Consider the following 18,047-nt stretch of genomic DNA (forward strand, 5'->3'; position numbering starts at 1 on the left):
GTAAGTGCGAGCATCACTGCCGTGCCGAGTGCTGTGGCGTTTCGGGAAGGGCCGAGGCACTCCGACTGAAGAAAAGTCATCAGAGGCTCTCAAATGGGTAGCATCTGAGCCTGGTCTTAAAACAAAAGTGGACTTTCTCCAAAAGCCGCGGGAAGATGGTCCAAGGAGAGTGGAAGTGAGTCCAAGGAGGAGACGCCAAGTAGGTGGTGAGCCTCAAGCTGCCAGTGTGACTGCAGTGTGGGGGGTCTTGGGGTCCAGGACCAGATCACAGAAACTCGAGGTGCCGTGACAAGAAGCAAGAACAAACTCGAGAAAGAAGCGTATCTCCAGAGAGGCTTACTGCTGCCCAGCGTGACCCAGGCAGTGACAGTGCAAGGGAATCCAAATCCAGCTGGACCTGACTTCAAACCCACCTGTTTGGGGCAGGTCACCTCCAGCTACGAAAGGGAGTCACTCACTGCAGGTGGTCAGAGCCTCAGAGGAGGGCCAGACATTCCAAACAGCTCAGCAGAAAGGACCAGCTGGACCATTCTCACCTGTCCTCAGGAAGCAGGTGGAGAGGGCAGACATGCTGGTCACCACCCATGCCCACCTGTGGGAGGAACCTCCCCAGGGAAGGATCCTTCTCTTAACTGTTATCTCTTGGACTCTAATATTCCAGCTGAAGACAGGTGGGTGGCTGGCAGTTTAGCAGGTGCCCCCTCCAGGGAGCCTCCCTGACAGGGAGCAAAAAATCACAGATCTCAAGGCCTCCTTTCCCTTCAGGCCCTTGTTTCTTGGGAACTTAGGCTAATTCCTGGCTTCACAACACCTTGGCCATGACTGGAGAGATAATTCAGTCATTGAGTTCCCCCTTGGCTTATGGTAGAAAAGATGTATCGTCTGTATCATTAATTACAGGGCATCCACCAAAATGAGACTCCAAGAGTTGTCCAGAGTTGGCACAGATAGAGATCTTTCATAAGGATCTTTGTCTTTCCTGTTTTTTTTTTTGTTTGTTTCCTCCTGCTGGGTGGTGAACATCGTGGTGGGTAAGGTGAAGCCTTTAGTTCCATTTTGTCCTCTCTCCCTCCCATTCCCGGTGCCTCTTTGCTGGAGACGATTTTCTCGTCTGCCATCCTAATGATCGCTGTGCCACACAGGGCCACTGACGCTGGTGCTGACAGGCTGCTCATTAGTGCCAGGGTGCCACGTCAGCCAGTGGCATGCCAGAGTTCCACGCCTGACACTCTTCCGCAGAGCTGTCACCGGAGTCGCGGCACCTGCCAGCTCTGGTTGAACTCAAGCTGTGATACCTCCAGTGCCAATTAGTGCTTCTGTGTCCTGCTTAGCTGGGGAGGAGGGCCTGTCAGTGCTGACAAATGGGAAAGAGGTGGGTGGGGAGAGCTCAGAACGTTGGCGAGAGGAGAAGGGCTCCCATCCGAGGGTCACTCTATCCTCACCAGCTGGTGCCTTTGAAGACTCTGGGAAGCAAGAGGCAGGCAGCCGACTGCTCCCTGGGCCCTTCAACTCCAGCAAGAGAGCTGAGGTGGGAGAGGGGGAGACTGGCAGCTGAGGCAGGTTGTCCAGTCCTGCGCATAGAGGTGTGGAAGGCATGCAGAAGCGTCCACCCCGTGCTGTGGGAAGAGAAGGCTTCCACAGCTAGGGTGTGGTGTGTAGCGCAATGGACATACAGCTTTCTTCTAATTGTGCACTCTCACCCCGGGTCTTTGTGTGGTCCTGGGAAGAAACAATCCATCTCTACCCGAACCTCGATTCACACACTGGGGATGGAGGGGAGAATTTTTTAAATGATATTTCTCTTTTTGGGGTACTGATTTCTTTCTTTGTATTAAACTTTTTTCAACCCAGGAGGAGCAGCAAGTTTTCATGTATTATTGAATTCACCCTCTCTGGGAACATCCAGGATTGATTTACAAAACTGTTGGGAGCCATTGCGGGTTTAGGCACAGGTAGGGTCGGGATGAGTAAGTCAGCAAAAGGATCAGGTGCCCTGGAAGACCCGGGTGAATTACACATCAGAGAAGCACAGACATCATGAGAGCAATCACAGTGAGGCAGTGATGAGGGCAGAAGGCATCTCACGCAAGACCCAACTTCAAAGATGCTCGCGAGCCACTCAGACCCTTGCAAAAGAGGACTTGAAAAGGAGTCACTTCTTCAAGGAGAAGTCCAGCCCTGACACAGCAGCTTCCCCACTAGACGGACTTCGGGAAAGGCTTCAAGACCAGAGAAAATTTCCTGGAGACTTACCAGCAGAGTTTCAGCAGGAGACACACCAGGTCTGGACCACAACCTCAAAGTGGACAAGAATTCCTCAAGGATGGGGATGGAACCTTTGAATTAGGAGAACGGCCATCCCCTTTGGGGCACCAGCAAACACAAGGGCTGTTCACGGAATCCACACACATTTCTTAGATGCTTTCTAGGTGCTGGGCATTGTGCTAGGAGGTGAAGGATCCAAGAAAAGAGAGACATAGGCTCTGGTCTCAAAGAACTGATGAATCAGAAATCAGGACATCTCTTTGGACAGATCACTGGACCCTCCTGAGCTCCCTGCCCATACCCAGGTAGGAGGTGTTCTCTCAGCAGCCTTGGTGAGATGTGTTTTGTTTGATGGGATAAAGGGTGAGGCAGGTGCACCCGAGAGGGCAGCCCCGTTAGGACACTCGGTGAGCCATGACCCCATATATACAGTGGAGCCCATGCAGCAGTGGCTGGACTCAGGCCTTCATCTGGGTTTTGTGGTCAGCTCTCAGGGATGTGGAAATACAGGAACCTCAGCCTTCTCTCTAAAGCTCTGATATTCCAACAGAAACTGGAGACATGAAAATTGGCCTTTGAGAATAATTTTTTAATGAAGTGTGAAGCCTTGAAGAGCATCTTTAGAATACATTGAAAGAGATAGTTTATCTGTTAGAAGACTCAGAGGAATAGAGAGCATTAAAGGTATTCTTTTGGATAGAAAGACTCGAACTTAAGGGCTATGACAAAATAAATTATTGCATGCCTAGACAAGGAAAAGACAAGAAAAGATGCAGAGTCATGAGTGACAGTTGTGTCTAAGAGACCCTGGGGACCACTGATGGTCCTTCAGCGCCCAGAGCAGCAGGCTAACAGGTGGGATTTGGTGAGGGGCCATTAGAACACTCGTGCAGTTCCAGGTGGCATTCCCATGTGAGGAAGTGACGTGGGCTCTTCCTCCTGAAAAGACCAAGGCCTGTGCAGGTACAAGCAACACCTGTACCCTTCAAAACAGGTATGCATGCATGAGGGCAATTGTCTCTACAAAGCTAGTATACCTTCTCCTTGAACTCCTGGGAGCTATAAGTTCATGAAGGGAGCTAAAAATACATATAACCAGTAATAACAGGCGAGATACTACTTCTCATGATCAATAGCAATGCCAAGAGGTAGCCTGGGAGGCCTTACCTCCCTCTCTATCTTGGATAAGGACAACTGACATTTTCTCCACCTGATGTCAAGTGCCAGGAAGGCAGCTTCTGAGAAAGACCCCCAACACCCCTTCCACCATAAGATCACTCCCAGTTTCTGTATATCTGGATGGATGAGCCACTACTGATACAATGGTGGTTAACATTGCTTTATTATTTTTCCACATAAAAGGAGTCAAGGCTGGGACCTTATGCTAAGTGAACTAAGTCAGACAAAGAAAGACAAATACCATATGATCTCATTTATATGGGGAATATATGAAAACAAAATAAATGTGCAAAACAAACCAAAGAAAAACAAACACATAGATATAGAGAACAGAGTAATGGTTACCAGAGGGGAAGTGGGGTCAGGGGAGATAGTGAAATGGGTGCAGGGGGTCAACTGTATGGTGATGGATGGAAAACTAGCCTTTTGGTTGTAAGCTCGCTGTAGTGTATACAGAAGTAAAAATATAATACACGGAACTTGTATTGGGTTGGCCAGAAAGTTTGTTCGGGTTTTCCTGTAACATCTTATGGAAAACCTGAACAACTTTTGGGCCAACCCAATGTGTTATAAACCAATGTTACCACCATATTTTTTTTTAAAAAAAGGAAGAGATTTATATCAGCTTACTGCAGCCCCGTATGAGTTGTGATAGAGGAAATTAGGATTTTTCAGAAATGCACAGAACAAACAGACCAGTCTGCAGAGAACATGCAATGAAGCCATCAAGGTTGCCCAAAGTGCTTGGCCAGGGTCAGCCCTCCATCAGGGGTTTAATGGGTGTGAGCATAAGAATGTCCTTGATTGAAATGTGATCCGCCCACACAGAGTGGGAGCAAGGGTGAGAGCAGCTCTCTGCCTTTGGAGCCTTTGCTCAAGTGTAGCGTATCTTTTTCTCCAAGGAACCCACACCTTGTCCCTACGTTACTTAAAATAAGCAGCCTTTTGGAGATATTTAGTGGGGCAAGATGAAGGCCTGGCTGCTAAGGGTCTCCAGCTCCAGTTCGGGCTGGGCAGCAGCCCGATGACAGCTCCGATCTCCAAATAATCCGTCACCAAGGAAGCGGCTCCCCATGAGCCCCGGGGTGATCAGTTACCGTGTGGCATGTCGCATCAGTTTGAATCTGGGTTAGCTAATCCAGACCACAGATCTGGGAAAAGCTGCTCGTCTAAATTACTCTGATCCACAGGTAGATTCTGATTATCCTGCTCCTCCCCCCTTGATCCATCTTCTGTTTCCATAGCAGCTAAAACCCCAGTAAAATGGAAGCATCAGGTCAAGTCCCCTGGGGAAATGAGGCGGCTGGATGGCCAGGAGAGAGGGAAGGACGCTAGGGCACAGTGGTGAGAACTTCAGCAAGAGGAACGGAGAGGGTGCCAGTGCAGAGGGAAGACAAACGTGCTTGTGAGGAGAAGAGAGAGAAGAAAGAAATGACAATGTGGGATGAAACAGAAGGAGGCTGTGTAGGAGGCTGTGAGAGATAGGAAGGCGGAGAACAAAAACAGAAAGCATGAAAGGACAAGACAAAAAGAGGAGCTGTATGGAGGAGAAGGGAAAGAAGGGGAAAAAAAGGAGAGGGGAGGGGAGGGGAAGAGAGGAAAGGGGAGAAGAGCAGAGGAGAGGAGAGGAGAGGAGAGGAAAAGGAAAGGCGAGCCACCCAGAAAAGGACGAAGAGCTGCAGGGCCAGAGGAGGGATGAGAAAAGACATCAAGCAGGAGACAGAGGGGACTTGCAGGATGGAGGGGGCGGTGCCAACTGACAGAAGGAAAGTCCATGTACCTGGGATGATGAATGTTTGCATATGCTAAAGGCACAGACCTCCCAGGAGTCCAGCGGCACTGAGGTCCCGGCATTAAGCAGTGATGAAGGGCGTGCACCATGGACCAGAAAGTCTGTCCATCTGGATGCCCCACCCTGGGATGTGCCCCAGAGCCAAGTTCCATCACTAACAACTTCATGCACGGTGAAGCCTCCTCCCAGACTGTGGGCCAGTCCACGTGTAAGGTCATTTCCAGTCGAGAGATTGGCAGAAATTCGAGCATCTCGCTGATTCCTTTGCTCATGGTGGTAGTGTCAGGAGCGGTGGCTAGGGACAGCTCCCAGGGTTTCAGGCCAAACACAATGAAAACCTCATCCCTTTTCTGCAAACCTCCATAGGGCTAACTGTCACCCTGAGAGAGGGAATTTGGTTTCTGGGGCCCATGCACAGTCTTCAACTGTTTTTTTTTTTTTTTTTAATGTTCAGGTGTAGTAGACCTGTGATGCGCTGCCTTCTTCAGGAACGAAGGATGCCTGCCCCAGGGGGTGGACGGACAGCCGTCGGCTGCAGCCCCTCATGGGGACCGTCTCATATGAAGAGAGATGCCTGGCCTAGGTCACAGCTCTTCTGGGGACAGCCCGAATTCCCTGACCTCGACTGTTGTGCTGGCATAAAAGGCCACCCCCATAACCTCAATAGAGGACAATTCATCCTATCTTCAGAACGCCCCACAAGACTAGTAGAGATGCTTCCCTTGGCAACTCAACCTCTCCCTCGGCCTGACCCCGCCTCCCTCCCTCCCCTTCCACAGGCTTGATCCCAAGGGCGCCTCCAATAAACTTCCTGCTTGCCAGTCACATCCTCAGGGTCTGCTTTAGGGGGACTCAGCCTGAAACACCCAGCACACCACGCTGGTGGCGACTTTAGCATCTTTATTTTTATTGAAATCTAGTTGATTTAAAATATTGTGTTAGTTTCGGGTGTACAACAAAGTGACTCAGTTATATATATATATATATGTATATATATATGTGTATATATATATATATATATATATATATATATATATATATATATATATATACACTCTTTTTTGGATTCTTTTCCATTATAGTTTATTACAAGATATTGAATAGAGTTCCCTGTGCTATACAGTAGGTCTTTGTTGTTTATCTATTTTATAGTAGTATGTATCTCTTCTTTAGCCTCCTTAAACCTGCGTGACTCAGCAATGCACTTACCTTCATACATACATACATGCAGGCATACACACACACACACACACGCATATATATATATACATACGTACATAATTCTATTCCATGTTAGCCAGATATAAGCAGTGAAATTAAGGGTCTTTCTCAGGTCTCTGCTCAAATGTCCCTTTGTCGGAGGCCTCTCCTGACCAAACCTCTTGTCCTTCTGTCAATGTGTCCTGCTCTATTTTCTCACCCTTATCACCACATACTATTAACGTTATTATTTTGGTTACTCATCTCATGAGAACATGAGCTCATGAGAGCAGGGACTTGTCTGTTCTGATTTATTTCTATATAAACACTCAATAGACATTTTAGAACAAATGAAATAATGTAATGCACCTCGCATAAAAGCTAGCTTAATAATAAATGGCATGTTGCCTTAAATTCTAAAAATTTAACGTTCAATCCGTGAAAGCACAAAACAACACTCAGCCCGGTCTGCAAAACATCTAGACGTTTAGACAAAGTGAATTTTGCAATTCAGTCACACATTAAGTTGTATTTGTTATCTAGGATTAATCTGAGTAAAGCAACAAGAAAACCACCAAAGGACTAATGGCCTAGTGACCACATATGTGGCACTGTTGAAGCAGCACGGACGTGGAAATTTTCCTTGTAGGCATATGGCCATCCCAAACCCTCATCCATCATTGTGTGTTTGTGTCTTCTCTCTCTTACAAAACAACCAGCTGAACAATGCCACCAACACCGAGTAGACTCCTCCATCGCCAAACGTGACCAGGAAAGTCTCCCAGAACAGCTTACCACCACTTCACCCAGAAACAACTGGGATTAATTTCCCAGGGACTGGAGACATCCTCCAGTGTGTTTTCTGAAATCTCAGAGGATATGCCTGTCTTGCACTGAGAACACCGATATTCTCTGTGGAGCCATGAGCAGCTTGTTATCAGGCCACCAAGAATGGGGGACATTTGGGACCAAGTCACCAGTGCCATAACGTCCTGCCAAGGCCAACGATTCTCCCGCTTCCTCTCACAACACGATACACCAAACTGCTTCTCTCACCTTTGGGGGAGATGTGTCTCCAAGTAACCGTCGGCTCTGGTCGACCCGTTGCTATGCAGGTGAGGCTGATATTGTTGCCTTCGTTGATGGAGATATCAGAAGAAATCTCTACAATTTTGGGAGATACTGTGGAGACAATACAGGTAGAAGGAAAATTAAAATCCTGCTGAAACATTTCTTTGCTGTCTTCAAGTGGTAGCTGGCAGAATAACCCAGGGATGGAAATATTGGGGCTATAGAGCCAAGGATGCGGAATCAGAGGAATCACCTTACACGTGGAAGAAACGTCTCACCTTGACTTCAGCTTCTAGGTCCTCCTATGTACACGCAATGTCAGAGGGTCTGAAAGGGATGGTTCCACTGCAGCCCCACAGGAACTGTTCTAGCTCCCCACCTTCTTCCGGTCTGCACTCTCACCCACACCCTTCACCCACTCTGGCTCCACACCGCGTCACAACCGTCTTTATATGGTGCACTTCTGATCATATCGCGTCTCTGCCTAAACACCTCCAACCATTCCTACTGCCCACCTGAAAACACCCAAGCCCTTCATCCAAGCAAACCAGGCCCTTCGGAATCAAGCCCAAACCTCTGTTTCCACTGACATTCCTGGCGATTCCACCTCTACTTACCCTGTTGTCATCCCCAACTCATGATGTCCTTCCTGGCGATTCCACCTCTACTTACCCTGTTGTCATTCCCAACTCATGATGTCCTTCCTGGCGATTCCACCTCTACTTACCCTGTTGTCATCCCCAACTCATCATGTCATTCCTGGCGATTCCACCTCTACTTACCCTGTTGTCATCCCCAAATCATCATGTCCTTCCTGGTCAGCCTGCATTTGGGATCTATATTTTTCCTTCTGTCCTTCCTGGGAAACTCCCAGTCATCATTTTAGACCCAAATCATATGCCACTTTGTCGCAGCTTTCCCTACCCCTACTCCCTCTGGCCTCCTGCACAACTCAAAGATCCTGCACCCAGATATGTTACACACACCTGAGGGGGAGTTAATCAGACAGACTTGGCCTCTTTCTCTCTCTGTGTCTTAAATTAATCCCCCCAAAGGATGAAGAGGTTTGTCCCAACTGTAGATTTGGGGACAGAATCCCCCAACTTTGTTTAGTCTTTAGTTTTGGAGCCAGGGTTTACTTAGGAAGCTACATTATATTGTGCACTTTCTCATTTATGTTTTACAGGACAGCATCCCACGGAGATGAGCACAGCCAGTGGTGTGCATCTGTCTCATTCTGGGGCTCAGAGCTGGAAGCTCATTGTTGCTGCACATCTAAGCCCAATTCTCCAGTATCATCTTTACCACTAGCAAATGTGATGCTTGACCATGACATGACTACTCATTTGTCTTGTCTGCTAATAGGTTTATAAAGTAAGGGTGTCTTTTATTGGGCACCCCCCCAAACTCCAATTCTTGGACCTTATCCCACTGTGCTGCAGTTATTTGCATAGCATCCCTCACTCCCTAGACCATGAGCTTTTTTAATGGCTTGAGCCAGGTCTTACTTACATTTATATCCATAGTGTAAAACACAACACATATTTATAAGATGGAATTATAATGGTTGTTCATGGGAGCCACCTCCCCACCAGGTTACATGTCTGTGACAACCTCAGAACCGGGCCATTAACACGAGTCATTTCAGTTCTACTCACACTGGTTTAGGACATTAGCTCTTTACAGGTTAAGGGGCCCCTCTGTCGGGTTCTATTAGGCATCTTCAGGTCAGGTTGCCTCCTTGAATCAGCATGCCTCTGAGCCACCCCCGTGTGCTATTCCAGGACCAGTTATCCCCAGGACACAGTGCCGTCTGGCCTGCAGGAGACCCCAGGCAAGCTGACCATCGCCCTTATTCCCTGGATGGGACCAAGATCATGGTGCAACCCTCACAGGAAAATCAGATTGGTTGGAACTTTCCGTGCTGGTCTTTCCTCTCCTGGAACCATTCATCACTCACTCCTGACGGTGTTGGATTTTTTCCTCCAGAAAGGAGGGTGTCGTGCAGAGAGCTGCTCTCAGCCTTTGTCCCTTTCCCTCCTTTTCCTGAAAATTGACTTCCCATCTGTTTCCACACTGCGCCCAACCAGGAGCGCTCATTAACAAGAATGCACTGGACTTTGTTTTCTGAGCCCCAAGCTCTTGTTACTGGTTTTGGTCCCTCCGCCTCTTTCTCCAACTGTCTAGACCTACTGGAATCATTCAACCTCATTCAAGGTTGAGCTGCCACCCCTTCCACGAGGTCTTCCAGGCGACGTCCCAGGGGATGTGGCCTCTCCTGCTTGGAGACTCCGTAGCCTCCTCCACGGCATTACAATAAACTGGCTTATGTTACCTCGTCTCATCTTTCTCCTTGGCTGTAAATTGTCATAGTATAAGATACTGGACAAGAGCCTTGTTCCTCTTTGTATTTTCTGCTGTCTCCAGTACGGTCCCTTGCCTAAAGCAAGCACCAATTAATCATTTTTAGTCTTAAATCCACGTGGAGCTTCAGGTATAGAGGCAACTGTGGTGTGATGTCTGTGTGTGCGAGTGCGTGTATGCCCTTGCACACACACACACCTGCATTCTCATGGACATTTGGCAGGACAGACACAATGGACGGTTGATGTGGCCAGGGCTGGGAAGGGACCGCTGGCTCTAAGACCCGGGACTTCTAAGACATTATATTGTGATTCATGGCTGTATCATTTTAAAAGCTAGATTGAACCTTCCAGGAAGAAAGATACTTGATGAGTTAATGACTGGACACTTGATTTGCTCACTGTCTGAAGGATCCAAATTTGTAAGCTCTCTAAGTTCTAGAATCATTTAAATTTGATGTATTTTATTCACAGAGCTTTAACTGGGACTTGCACTTCTTGAACCCCACCTCACCCCCAAGCCATACATTTGCCTGGCCCTGATCCTGCCCACCCTTGGCACTCACACAGCCTTGCCTGTTTCCCAGAGGACAGGCTGCCTGCAGAATGACTGTGCTGGCCTTGCAGATATTGCTTTGACTCTGCAGGTAAGTAATTTATTGATCTGTAAAGCACTCTGAGATGCTCTGCAAGGGATTATGTCACGAAAATGCCATGCAATAAAATAAAAAATGATGGACTTTGTGAACACAGGGTGATTTAGGGTTTGTAGCTGGAAGTGTGCTCAAAGTACATTTTAAGTGGAAATCAGGCAGAGTAATGAATTACTCTTGCTTTGGAAGGGCTTACTGGGAGTTCATTTTCCTGGCTTCTTGCATGATAGCTAATCTGCTAATCATACACTAGAGAACAATGGACAGTCCCCAAGTAGAAGAGAAGGTAGTTTGGGCCAAGCTGTTGGCACAGTAAGTATATAAAATGAGACCATCACACCTCATGCTTGGAAGAATCATCTAGAATTGTCTCCCTCCACCAACAACTGGAACATGTCCAACTCACAAAGTCGCAGTTGGTGAAATGCTTGGCCTTTCAATCCTGCCTCAGGGTGTAGCTTGAAGGTGGCAAATTGCCTCGAGATGACTTTGAAAGGTAGACCATTCATGGCATAGAGCTGAGATGGTTTGACCAGAGGTGCAATCCCAATCACCAGAACCAAACTGGCACAGTGCCTAAGATGCTAGGAGGTTAGAAGTATCATCTTCCAGGTGGCAACTTCTAACATGTTGTCAGTATTTAAAATTAAAGTGAATTGACAAGGATGCACTGTGGTCTTAGCTAATCCATGTTCATAAGAAAATTCTGACCCACTGAGATAGGGTTACTTACATTTTTATATTGTTTCCATGGATACCTCCTGCATCTTATCTCATCTCATCATGCAGGTGGTTGGAAACATACTAGTATTGCTTTGTTTTCATTCATTCACTCACACATTCATTCACTCATTCATTCATTCATCAATAGTCACTGAGCACTTCCTTATACCAGTGTTGTACTTAGCCCTAAGGGGCATATGACATCTAAAAGACATAGTGCTTATCCTCAAGGAGTCCACAGTCTAGAGATGCAAAGACAGGAACAGAAGCAAACTCCTTTAGTGCACTGTGACATAGAAGGACAGATAAGGTGTTGAGGAAATGCAGGGGAGAGACACACTAGCCAGCCTGGAGATGGATGTCATGGAAGGCTCCTTGGATATGAGACACCTAAGCTAATCCCCAGAAGACAAGCAAAAATGAACCAGTTCTGAGGAGGAAAGGCATTCTGGGCAAAGGAGGTGATGTTAGAAAAATACTATTAGTAAGACTTTCGGTGGCCAGGCATAATTATTAATGGAACGATAGCTACTGGAGGAGACATGGCCAAAAGTCACTCAAACATTGAGTGAGCATCCACTATACACTATATACACACTGTGGCTTAGGTATGTCCGTGATGTGTAGCAATGCACACATTTTCTTGGCCCTCCATGAACTTACAATCTGTTTGGGGAAACAGTGCATATATACATCCTACCGCGTCACAGGGCTGTGTGGGATTGGATGCTAGAAGGTTGGTATAGACATTACACTCTGTGAGTTAGTAAGAGTGTGGGTGTCGGCACGGCTTCTCCTGGGCTACAGAGTCTAGGCTGGGTACCAACAAAAGAGAAACGGTCATGTCTGCAGAGCAAGTGAAGCTTCTTCAAGTGGGACAGAAGTGCATGGGCACAGTTGGGAGGGCAGAGACCCAGGATGCGTGTGAGGATACAAAGTCTAGTCAGCACCAGAGGTGATGGAGAGCAGTGGTCCAGATCCGGCTCTACTACGTTCAAGCTGGGCAGCCTTGGCCCAGTCACCTCATGTCTCTGGGTCTCATGTCCTCAGGTCGTGAAGCCAATTGTACATATCTCACAGGAGCCTTCTGAGGATTTAGGGGTAAGTTTATGAAATGCACTTACAGAGGCTCTAAGCGGTGTGAAGTATGCGATAAGTGAGTTTTCATATATTGTGTGCTTGGCAGACACGTATGTCACGTCAACACAGAATGGAAGGTTGATAAATTCTAACCGACTCGAGGAAGAATGGGATACAAGGTCAATGAGGTAAACTAGAGCCAGATTACAGACCAGCCTGAATGGCCAGGTCCTTCCTGGGTTTTAACTCTATCCTATAGGCAATGGCAAGCATTTGAAATTGTTTAAAAAAGGAAATAATGTATATAAATATATAGTGGATATACAAATATATTAATATACTTTAAGCAAAATAAGCTTGTAACAATGTGTCAGAGGGACTGGGTAGACAGACACTGGATTTCGGAGAGTGATGTTCAAGGCCTGGGTTAAACCGTAGGCTCCGTAAGGGTGGAAAGAAAAGGATGGGTTTGAGAGCAAAGCTGAGGACAAGCTGCAGGTGCCTGATGGTGCCTGGATGGGGGATTCAGGAACACGGAGTCAAATGAAGGCCATTTTGTTCAACAGCAGCTGGATGGCTGAGCTGGAAGATCCCTTATGTTATCTGAATAACGTCTTTGGGGGAGAACATTAGTGTGATTCTGTTTCAGACAAGCTGATGAGATGACAAGGGACCAGCAGGGTGGCAGAACTATCCTGTTAGCAGCTGGGATCACACAACCAAAGGTCTGGGGTGAGTCTGAGACCTGCTAAGAGTCCATGATTCCTTAAAAAAGGCCATCAGCTTATTTCCACATTGATGGATGTGATGTCTCTGCTGACTTTTGAGGTCTGAATCTAGAAAGATCAAGAAGTGGTTAGATTATGTTGGGGAAAAGGCAGAGACCCCCTGAGCCATGCTTTATGGACAGAGTTCCACATTTAATTTATTATGTTAAGGTTTAATCTGGCTCTTATTGAATTTTAATTCAAATGTGTAAATAATTAAATAACATAATTAGTAAAACAGTATTCTAGGGAACTTCCTCACTCTTCGTGTAGCCTCCACTGCCCAGGTGTTAAATTCTAATAATTATGTCATTAATATATAGCAATTTGCTGTTTTTAGCACACAGTAGATATCCTATTAAATCCAAATTGAGATGTTTTATTAAGCCCTTCACGGTCCTGTGGGGCTGAGGATGCACAGAAGCGGCTTGGACCAGGTTCCTCCGCAGGACGCACGCAGATCTATGCATCCCAGGTGCTGCCTCTGGTGCTGGTGGCACGTCCCCCGTTCCCCCTGTAACCCCACCTCCTCTCTGCAGTGAAGATCTGGGATGCTCATGGGGGCTCGGGACAGTTTCCACAGCAAGGGCTGCACCACAGCTAAGGCCTTGGCACCTTTGTCTTTACAGAATTAAAGGAGCCGTCTGAAATACCCTCGACTTTCCTGGTGTCCAGACCCCACAGAGACACCCAGGCCTGGGTCCATAAGCTGGTGCATGAATGTCCACTCCACTGGCCTCCTTCCCTCCTGAAACACCTCAGGCCAGTCTTTGGTTCTTCGTAATTCCCTTCCTCCCTGATCTTCACTTGGCCGGGTCTGTCTTGTTCTTGAAAACTCAGCTCCTCCATGAAGCCTTCCTCGACTGTCTCTCCTGAAGTAGAACTCCCCACACCAGACTGCTGCATATGATCTGCTCTCCCAAGTAAAACGTTAGCCCAGCTGGTTGTCTTGTTCACTGAAGTGTTCTGTGCACACCACGATGTCTGAACACAGTTTGTGTTCAACATGTAGTTTTTGAATGAATGAATGAAAGTGTCTTGACAAGTCTGTATGGAAATGCAACTACCTCAAAATGACTGCATCTCCTCAACATCTTTGAATAGCCCTCGAAGACTCTCAGCATGTATAATAATGTCAATGGTTACTATTTATTAAATACCTGCTGTATAACCACTGTTTTACATATATTGCCCTCACTTTATCTTACCCCTGCATTAACCCCACAAGTAGATACTATTTCTAAGCGGACCGACTGTCCTCGTTTACCATGGACTAAAGGAGTCTCCTAGAACACAGGACTTCCAGTGCTAAAACCAGAAAAGTTCCAAGCCATTGGTCACCCTAATTGTTTCCTTTCCCACATTTTACAGATGAAGATACATCTGTTCAGAGGTCAAGGAAATATTCAAGGACACACAACTGAAAACTGCAGAGTTCCAGAATGTTTTCTTTTAATGAGGGGATAGATGGGTTAGAAAAACAATAAATGCATGTTGAAATTTGGATGCATACATAAAAATAAACAGAAACCAACTATATACGTATATGAACTGAGACTGTGAATTTCTGTTGTGCATTAGAAATTTTACAGGAAGTTTGACTCCATTATTTAATCTCACAAGAATCCTATGAGGTGGTACTATTATTATTCCAATTTACAGATGAAGAAACTAAGGCTTTGTGAGCTATTAGTGATGTGCTCCTTTTACCCAGATAACAAGTGTTGAATGTGGGACCAGAATGCAGATTATATCTGATCCCAAATGTATTCTCTCCATAGAGAGTTCGTGCAGTGGAGTGCACACACCCAGCCTGGGGTTCTCTGGGTCTGAAGTCTTGCTGATTCACCCTCCCACGTGGGGCACGCTGCTTTTGCACCTCCATGTGACCACCCACCTGCCCACAGGGCACCTAGGAAAGGGAGCGCTCTCTGTCATTCTTACACGGCATTGTTCTCTATCAGGAGAGTGGGCGGGTGGTTTCATCAATATATTTTTGGACCATCCAGTATTTGCATGACTATCTCATCTTCCTCCCTCTTCCATCACTGGCACTTCCTAATCATCCTCCTCCTGTTCATCGTCCTCCCACTGTGCACTGGACCAGGGAGCTGCAGCTTCCAGGGAGCTTCCATTTGAGGCAGGGCTGTAGCTGCTGCTTCCTGTAACCAGGGGTCCTAGTTGTCCCCATATCATGACAGAGGAATGATCAATCAAACCCACTGCTGAGTCCACTGAGAAGTGTTTCTTTGGCTTATTTTGACTGAGAAGACTAGTCAGTCTGTCTTTTCTTCTTTCCCTTTTCCCTTCCTCCTTCTTCCTTCTTTCCAGTACAAACATTTGTATAATAGGACACCAGTACTGTGGGATCTGTGGGATCTCTTAAGAGAAAGAATTCTAAGTGTTGCATCAGAAGACCAGGTATATGAAGCCCAGACCCGACTATTACTAGCTGTATAAACTCATGTAAATCATTTAACTCTGATTATTTTAGTTATATAAATACCTACCTTGCCTTTTTAAAACACATGTTCTGTGGATCAGATAAAACTGTGAGAAATCACGTTTTTTTTGTTTGTTTGTTTGTTTTTTTCGGTACGCGGGCATTTCACTGTTGTGGCCTCTGCCGTTGCGGAGCACAGGCTCCGGACGCGCAGGCTCAGCGGCCATGGCTCACGGGCCCAGCCACTCCGCGGCACGTGGGATCTTCCCGGACCGGGGCACGAACCCACGTCCCCTGCATCGGCAGGCGGACTCTCAACCACTGCGCCACCAGGGAAGCCCAGAAATCACGTTTTAAACATAAAGTACTATTCAAATGCGATTTATTAATGTTATTAAAAATGTGTAGTTCTAGAGGTCAGGATGAGGCTAAATCTGGACGTTAGGTGCAGTGCGGGGCCGAGAGGATGCTCTGGTTTAGAGGCTGAGGTGGGCTTGCCTGCCCCCACAGGTGGGTGCTGACCGCTTCTTCAGATGTGCTCGTGGTTCTGAGATGAACAGCATCTTGAAGTGAGGCCGTGGAGGCGGTGGGGGATGGAGGTCTGCTATAGGACCCTCCCCCCGCGCCAGCACTGGGCTTGCTGCCTCCACTTTCCAGAAGGGAAAAGTTAGAGTCTAGAGCTTCAGAAGTCCACATGAGAGCCTGAACATGCAGAGAGCTCCTTGATGACATAGCCTCGGGCGGCTTGTTAGTTCTTTTACCAGAATCATTTTGTCATTTCTTCCATCTCATTCTTTCTTTCTCTCCATACTAAAACCATTCATGTTTGTGGGGGAAAATCAGGAAGCCCGGGGAGAAACACTAGTGGTTTCTTTGGGATTAGTCATAAACCACTGGCTCTGAAGTTCGGAATTTGTTCCTTTCAGGATCAGCTGAAATGTGGAACTTTTTATGAGCTCTGCTCTCTGATCCAGTTTCGTCATTCCTGATAGAGACGTTGGAGAGGAAAGTAAACACCACGCAGGCCCCACTCCACACGTCACTGCTTTTGGGCATATTCGAGTAAATGGAATTTCACAGCAACCTACTTGTCACCAGCGGTGCTCCGTTATATTTGGCGACATCCAAGAAATTGCCGGGAATGCTCTCTTCATCAATTGCTTAATGGGGGGATGTAAGGTAATTATTGCTAATCACGATATCCAGACAGGGCGAGCTATCGTACAGCTCTAGCGTGATGGCGGCTGCTTTGGGTTGAAGGTAGGTGACGGGCTTCACCCTCCACACCCCCGATCGGGGCCAGCTCTTTAGGGACCAGTTCAGGAAGGGAGCAGAGGTGGGACGGGGAGGGAAGGACCATGGACACCTTGTAGGCCGAGCACTTTGCCAGGGGCTTAACATTTGCTGCTTCCTTTTAAATCCTTTCAGTAGCTCACAGGCTTCCCACACACACACACTGTATAGTAAAGACCCTGAAACTCAGAGAGGTAATGCAGTGAACCCAAGGTCCTCATACAGGAAGTCAGGCAGACTGCAGATACTTTAATAAGGTGTCCCTACAAAAATCAACTAAAATGTACACAAACAGGTCCTCAAAGATGAAAATGATAGTACAGAAAAATGGAATCAATTAAGAACCTGATTCAGCTACCTGACTTCATGAGGAAAACGGAAAAAAAATTAAAAAGACAAACCCAGAAAAATGTTACTTTTTTATTATTCCTCATGGAAAAGAATTAATATTTGTCATACACCTAGTAAGTACTAGATACCGCCCATTTCTCTTCCTATTTAATCCAGAACACTGAGGCTGTAACCAGTTCCTAACCTGCTCTAAGTCAGTGAGCTAGGAAGTGGCAAATCTCAGACCTAAGCTCTGCCTACAGGGTTTTGGAATCAGATGAAATATGTCCTATAACTGAAAGCACTTAGTGAACTGCTTACCACACTGCAGAGGAATGCTATTATATCGAGATAACGCAGAGTCCAATCGATTCCAGGTAAAGAGCATTACCGCCTGCTATAAAAGCCAACCCAGAAGGGCTGACCAGGGTTTCTGGACAGTACACCTAGGACAAGCTTTCTTCACAGGGTCTCAGAGGTAGTGGCTGGCAAGATGTTTCTGGTCCCTCCTGATTCTAATTTTTCTTCACCAGGAGTTGTCTATTCCTGCTGGTTGCAGCAGCCAGAGCCTCGCCACATCCTTGGAGGCCCTGCCTTAAAGCCTCTTCAAGTGGATTCTTTTTCTGCCTTGGCATCCAGCACCTTCCAGTGGTTCTCACTTTCCAAAGCAGGCATGCAGCTGATGCCCATAAAACTCGAGGGGCCAGTTAAGGACAGCTACCCAAGTGTGACTGCTGCTCGTACCGTATCCCAGACCCCATCCTCCAGACACACTTTTTCCACAAGCTGTCGAAGATCTGCAGAGAAAGGAGACCCAGCCCCCATCTGGCTCAAGACACACTGCCGGGCCCCCCAGGCAGCCTGGGCCTTAGCTAGAGGGACCCTTTA

At 47.0% G+C, this 18,047-nt stretch overlaps 1 protein-coding gene across 7 annotated transcripts in view; it reads right to left on the bottom strand.

Moving 5' to 3' along the window:
* Positions 1–18,047, bottom strand: part of NTM (neurotrimin) — a 395,378-nt gene that overhangs the window by 119,357 nt on the left and 257,974 nt on the right. For all 7 annotated transcript variants that reach the window (XR_014016245.1, XM_081239009.1, XM_081239011.1 and 4 more), the window contains exon 3: positions 7,493–7,618. Coding sequence is in view for 6 of the 7 variants with exons in the window: in XM_081239009.1 (XP_081095135.1) it covers positions 7,493–7,618 (126 nt within the window). In the remaining variant the exon portion in view is untranslated. The remainder of the gene's footprint in view (positions 1–7,492; positions 7,619–18,047) is intronic.

This window comes from Mesoplodon bidens, assembly GCF_964165515.1.
Source record: "Mesoplodon bidens genome assembly, chromosome: 7".
Classification (NCBI taxonomy): Eukaryota; Metazoa; Chordata; class Mammalia; order Artiodactyla; family Ziphiidae; genus Mesoplodon; species Mesoplodon bidens.